The sequence below is a fragment of the Octopus bimaculoides genome, chromosome 8 (genome assembly GCF_001194135.2).
Source record: "Octopus bimaculoides isolate UCB-OBI-ISO-001 chromosome 8, ASM119413v2, whole genome shotgun sequence".
Taxonomy (NCBI): Eukaryota; Metazoa; Mollusca; class Cephalopoda; order Octopoda; family Octopodidae; genus Octopus; species Octopus bimaculoides.
Genome location: NC_068988.1, coordinates 57,955,922 through 57,963,046, shown reverse-complemented (window position 1 = coordinate 57,963,046; position 7,125 = coordinate 57,955,922). Strand labels below are relative to the sequence as shown.

General features: G+C 37.2%; 1 protein-coding gene across 3 annotated transcripts in view; it reads right to left on the bottom strand.

The window, feature by feature from the left end:
• The window catches only part of LOC106876185 (carnosine N-methyltransferase-like), a 161,908-nt gene that overhangs the window by 146,009 nt on the left and 8,774 nt on the right, over positions 1 to 7,125 (bottom strand). For 2 of the 3 annotated variants that reach the window (XM_052970144.1, XM_052970145.1), the window contains exon 1: positions 2,372 to 2,454. The exons of the other annotated variant lie outside the window; for it this stretch is intronic. In XM_052970144.1, coding sequence (XP_052826104.1) covers positions 2,372 to 2,439 — 68 coding nt within the window. In that variant the 5' untranslated portion in view covers positions 2,440 to 2,454. Of the gene's footprint in view, positions 1 to 2,371; positions 2,455 to 7,125 lie in introns of those variants that run through there. 3 annotated transcript variants of the gene reach the window in all.

The following is a 7,125-nucleotide window of genomic DNA, read 5'->3' as shown; positions in this document are numbered from 1 at the left end:
TTGAACATAATGCAAAATGGTGCATCAACACCTTCTGCCCAATCTGATAGAATTCTGGCAAAACTGTTTAGCAACAGATCGCCAGCAATTACTTCATCACAAATTGCCATCCTAGCTCCTGTGAAAAGGGATTACCCTGCTATGTATAATCAGGGCAGCGCAAAAAGTTGTTTTGCACAAGCATTTCTATAGCCAATTACACGGATGAAATTTACGTATGCTTAATAATTTTACGCAAAACAGCCTTCAGACTTTCCCTATTAATTTCATCGTCTTTTGAATTATGAACATATTTACATCATAGGGGTTTTTTCGTTGTAAGGCTTTCTTTTTTAGTTGATTTTCAGCTAGCAAGACTTATCGTAGAGGGCATAATGAGTCACACCCAGACAAGGTCAGGTTATACTGCTAGTATATATATATATTATATAACAGTTTAGCATACAGTTGCTGAAGGATAGTTTGATACCAGACTTGGATAAAAGTAAAATTTTTCAGCATGACGGAGCTCCATGCCGCAGATTGCATGCATGAGTCTCAATAATGAAGATGTTACAATATCGAAAGATTAGACAGCTCCGAGCCCTGACTTAAATATCAGTAAGCAAATGTGGACAGAATTAAAGAGAAGAGTTCGTAAGAAGAATCCACGCAGTCTTGAAGAGTTGTGGGAGCTCAGCCACAGATAATGGCATCAGGTACCTGTGAAGATGGTGAAGGATTTGTACGCATCTCTTCCCAGGCTCATTGGAGCAATTTTTCAAGCTAAGGGAAGCCACACGAAGTATTAAGAATGTACAGTAACTTCTTGAACTGTACATTCATCATCATCATCATCATCATCGTTTAACATCCGCTTTCCATGCTAGCATGGGTTGGACGATTTGACTGAGGACTGGTGAACCAGATGGCTACACCAGGCTCCAATCTGATTTGGCAGAGTTTCTACAGCTGGATGCCCTTCCTAACGTTAACCACTCCGAGAGTGTAGTGGGTGCTTTTACGTGCCACCGGAATGTTTCATTATAGACGTTTTTCTGTTTTAAAACACTTTATCTGGATTGATTTATGTGAGCTGGCTGAAAACTTTTGCACAGCCAGTTTTGGTGGTTGTCTCGCATCCTTCCCTCTCATTCAGAACCCCTACTACAAAATATAATGATTAGGTATGGAAATGACTCCAACGGGGCCAATGTTTCATCTGTAAAAAATGCAATGTGAAACATCTACTTCTAAGTTGGCAATTAGTGGAAATTTACAGTAGTTTAAGGTGGCCGAAGACTTGTGCGTGCGTGCGTGCATGCGTGTGTGTGTATGTGTAGGCGCAGAGGTTTGTTTACATTCCTGTAACTTAGCGGTTCAGCAAAAAGTTTCCAATAGAATAAGTAGGAGACTTTAAAAAGGAAAAAAAGAGGAATGGGGGTCGATTTGTTCGACTGAAACAAGTAAAAGGTTAAAGGTTAAAGAAAGACAAACAGATAGACAGAGAATTAATTACAAGAATATTATGTCACCAGATACTTGGTGTTTGGATTCGTTAATATAATGTTTCTGATACCACATTTGATGATCCCTCTCTTCCAGGTCACCTTTTAATCACAGTTAGGGGGTCACGTGGAACAAAATACAAAAGCAAAACTCAAATGAAAGGAGTGAATTGTGTCAGCTTATAGCAACCAATTGTACGTGAGACATTTAGAGTATTGATTATGAAGCAGATAGGTCAGTATAGGTTAGAGACTAGATGGTTAACTATTGATTATATGCAATACACATTTTAAATATTGATTATGCAAACATACACAATATATATAAATGCATTTGTGTGTGTATGTGTATATATATATAAATATATATGTACATAATTACATATATATAATTACACATATATAATTATCTATACCTATATATCTTTTATGTTATACTTGTTTCAGTCATTAGACTGTGGCCATGCTGGGGCACAGCCTTGAAGGGTTGTTTAGTCGAATGAATCAACCCCAGGAGCTTTTTTCATTAAAGCCTGGTACTTATTTTGTTGGTCTCTTTTGCTGAACTGCTAGGTTACTGGAATGTAAACACACCGACAACAGTTGTCAAGCAGTGATGGGAGACAAACACAGACACAAAGACACACACACACATATATATATATATATATATATATATATATATATATATATATATATATATATATATATATATATATATATATATATATATATATATATACATACATATATATATATATATGCATGTATGTATGTATTTATACAAGGGACTTCTTTCAGTTTCCAGCTTCTAAATCTGTCTGTTCGTCCATCCAGGACCCCTGTATCTCAGTCTACATTTGTTCTACATAGACATATTATACCTTTTTGGAATCAGGATGATCCCAGGATTGAAAATCTGCTCTTCATTTGGTTCTTGAACATCTAGCATTGGGATCAAGTCTGGATGAAGATTTATTATATGCTATCAGCTGAAAATTAAAATTTTAAAAGAATTCCAAAAATTTGTGAACTTCACAAGTTTTTCATTTAAACTAAATTTAAAGTAATACCATATTGGTAGGATAATACCATATTGGTAGGGTATCAATAAATGCTTTATTATTATTGCTCCTTTTAGTTTCAGGCCACAGGCACAATTAGCCCTCTGCAGGAGTGCAGCTTTTAAGCTAGTATATAGATATGTGCATGTGTGTGTATGCGTATGGTATATTTTGATAGATGTAGATATATAGATGTGTGTGTTTGTGTCGCCTTGCCCTCACATCACAGGATAGTTGTGAGACAATTATCATTGCCGTACAAGCAGTATTACTTATTTGCAATGCTCTGCATGAAAACAACCGACAACAAAATACCTTACTTGGAAACGGGTGAGAGTTAGATTACATGCCTCAATAAACTCCATCCAACTCATGCAAGCATGGAGAAATAGATGTAATGATAATGATGGTGCGTGTGTGTACATGCCTACGTCTGTATATGTCTCAGTCTATCTTCCTACTGAAAAGACTAGGGTAGTAATTGTGACATTGTTTATGCCCCACATAAACAAAAGATTCGCCAGCTCAGTAGCGTGGCACGTTAAGGCATGTCTCTGCATATCTTACTGAAGACAAGGCTTGGCAACAGGAAGTACATCTAGCAACGAAATGCTACCTGAAGAAGTTTTGTCCAACTCATACCTGCATGGTAAATGTTGAAATAAAAGTATGCATGTGTGTGTGTGTGTGCCTGTGTGTGTCTGTGTGTGTGTTTGTGTGTGTGTGTATAAATATGTATAAAAATCACCATTGGTGATCTCTCGTAGTTAAGGAAAACATAGAAATAAAAACAATGACGATGAAGTATATGCACACATATAAACATAGATATCAATCTATGTGCATGTGTATGTATATATATATATATATATATATATATATATATATACATACATACACATGTGTATATATATATACATGTATATATATATACACATGTGTATATATATATACATGTATATATATATATATATATATATATATATATATACATGTATATATATATGTATATATATATATACACACATATATATACATACAGAGAGAGAGAGAGAGAGAGCCCTACCCATATGTATGTATATGCACAAATATATATACACACACACACATATATGGTTCAATGCATGTGTGGTAAAATGGACATTAAGCAATAATACTGATGATACTGTGTGTGTGTGTGTGTGTGTGTGTGTGTGTGTGTGTGTGTATCACCATTTCATCATCATCATCATCATAATAATCATCTAACATCCACTTTTCCATGCTTGCATGGGTAAGACAGAATTCGCAGAGGCAGATATTTTTTCCTAGGGCCATTAAAGCCCTTCCTGTAATCAGCCCTTAACTCTTTCTTTTCAAGCAAGGTAATATACACGCCCAACTTCCAACCCCTACCCCAACACTCATGACCATACATGTTTCTGATTTCTTTACTGCCTACAAGGGGCTACACACAGAGGGGACAAACAGATTAAGTCGATTATATTGACCCCAGTGCGTAACTGGTACTTATTTAATCGACCCCCGAAAGGATGAAAGGCAAAGTCGACCTCGGCAGAATTTGAACTCAGAACATAGCGGCAGACAAAATACCGCTAAGCATTTCACCCGGTGTGCTAACGTCTCTGCCAGTTCGCCGCCACACATGTTTCTGCAGAATTTTGGTAAATGAACAACAATACCTGTATGCCAACGATACTTGACTACAACCATAATGTTGAGATTCAGGTACACTCAGGTATCCACACACAGGCACAATGTGGTTGAGAAGTTCACTCGCCACATCAAAGCCCCTTCAGCAAGTGTCTTCAACCAAAGCCCCCCGCAAGTCATGTAATGATGTGTCAGGGAATTTTGATAGAAAGAAACAAAGGAACACACCTGCTCATGACAGGCTTGACCAAAAGCCAAATTTATCCTACACATGATGTCACTTGTTCACTGCAGGTCAGTAACGTTTGGACATGGTGTGTGTGTGTGCAGTATGGTTTCCATTGCTGTGCATTTGTCCGTGTAGAACAGCCCCTGCCTGGCAGCACTTCCATACCTGTGAAGTTTATCACTGCCGATGCAGGAGGGGTGGTCAGGTGAGGAGGGGAAAGAAGAGGAAGAAGAAGAAGAAGAAGAAGAAGAAGAAGAAGAAGAAGAAGAAGAAGAAGAAGAAGAAGAAGACGATGCAGCAGCAGAAGAAGAAGAAGAGGAACAACAACAACAACAAAAAGAACAAGAAGAACAAGAAGAACAAGAAGAACAAGAAGAAAAAGAACAACAATAACAACAACAACAAAGGTAAAAGAAGAAAGAAGAATAGCAACAAAGGGGGGAGGAGAAGGAGGATGACAACAACAAGGACGAGGAAGAAGAAAAGGCAGAAAGTGTGGGGGAGGGAGAAAAAGAGATGATCTGAAGGAGCAGCATGAATGAGGACATAATGAATGAAACCGAAGTGAATGCAGTGTGAGAAGAATCAATGACATCAAATTGTGTTTGGTCACATGACATAAAGGAGAAGATTATACAATGCCAATAGAGTATGGCGCTTGTTGGCATGGAACTAGATTGTGTGCAAGCGTGCGTATGTACATATGTATGTATCTGTGCATGTATATATATACATATATACACATATGTATATACCTATATATATACATATATATATACATATATATATATATATATATATATATATATATATATATATATATATATATATATATATATATATATATACACACACATATATATATATATAGATATATATATATAGAGAGAGAGAGAGAGAGACATATATAGAGATATATGCATGCATATAAAGATATACACACACACATATATATATGCATGCATACATACATGCATCACATATATGACACGAACAAACACGCGCGCGCGAACATTGGTAACAGATGAGATCAATAGAACCAATACACACCATTATTGGCAGAACTGAACTTCATGCTGAAACAATACTTTTGCCGGGGGGTGCAGCTTTTTGCTTCCTTTTAAATTTTTAACTTCACCTCCATCATCATCATCATCATCATCACCACCACCATTATCATCATCATCATCATTCTCATCATAATTACTGATTATATCAACACCAGTACTTGGCTGGTACTTATTCTATCAGTCAAGTACCAAGGTATTGATAGACTCAAGTGTTCTCTCTCCCACAAAATTTCTGCCTTTGTGACTATGTTTAGAAACCATTTATCTTATATCACCCTTGCTTTTTCTTTTTTTTTTTTTTACTGATGTATACTTTGTATACATTTTTCCTTTTATTTATACTATATAAAAAAAGATAAATAAATGCGCCATTTTAAAGCTGAACCAGGCTCATGGGCCCGGCTTTCCGGTTTCAATGGGGTATGTATCCCCAGCTGGACGGGACACCAGTCCATCGCAGCGTTACTCACTTTTGCAAGCTGAGTGGACTGGAGCAACGTGAAATGAAGTGTTTTGCTCAAGAACACAACGCGTCGCCCGGTCCAGGAATCGATACCACAATCTTACGATCATGGTGCTGACACCCTAACCACTAAGCCATGCGCCTCCACTATTTATACTGTATACCATGTATATTTTCTAGTTTTTTTGTTGCTTCTTTTTTATATCATTCCCTTCTATGTAAATTCCCACATTTTATGTCTGTCTTTCTACTGTCCCCTCACCTGTTACCCTGGTGGCAAATACAAAAAATTATTATTATTATTATTATTATCATTAAGCCGGCATGCTGGCAGAATTGTTAGCACATTGGGCAAAATCCTTAACAGCATTTCATTAGTCTTTACATTCTGAGTTCAAATTCTTGCAAGGTTGACTTTGCTTCTCATCTTTTTGGGGTCGATAAAGTAAGCAGAGTTGAGCACTGAGGTCAATGCATTCATCATTTCGGGGTCAGTACCAATCAAGTATTAGGGTCGACGTAATCAACTAGCCTCTTTCCCCAAAATTTCAGGTCTTGTACCTATAGTAGAAAGAATTATTATTATGGCAAGCTGGCAGATATAAGACAGCAAGGTGACAGATATAAGGCAGCGAGCTGGCAGATATAAGGCAATGAGCTGGTGGATATAAGGCATCAAGCTGGTGGATATAACACAGCTACCTGGCGGAATTGTTTGCATGCCGAGCAAAATGCTCAACAGCATTTCATCCGTCTTTACACTGAGTTCCAATTCCGCCAAGAGTGACTTTGCTTTTCATCCCTTATATATATATGTGTGTGTGTGTGTGTGTGTGTGTGTGTGTGTGTGTGTGTGTGTGAGTGTGAGTGTGTGTGTGTGTATTGATAGAAAAGGTAAGACAACAAAAGAAAGAAAGAGACCTCAATATTATGTAAATAGAGGAATTTATCTGTAAATAATATGTGACAATTATTCGGTAGCCATGGTAAAACTCTGAGTTTCGGATGTCGGGGTGGAGACCCACGCCGCCATCTCTTCACTTATCTGGCCATCATAAAAGATGCTAAGACCGTTAAACAAAGGGAAATTACTATGTGATTGACCGTTATTAAGACAAAAGAGCTATTAGAATGACCGCCAAGTGAGGGGAGGGAATAA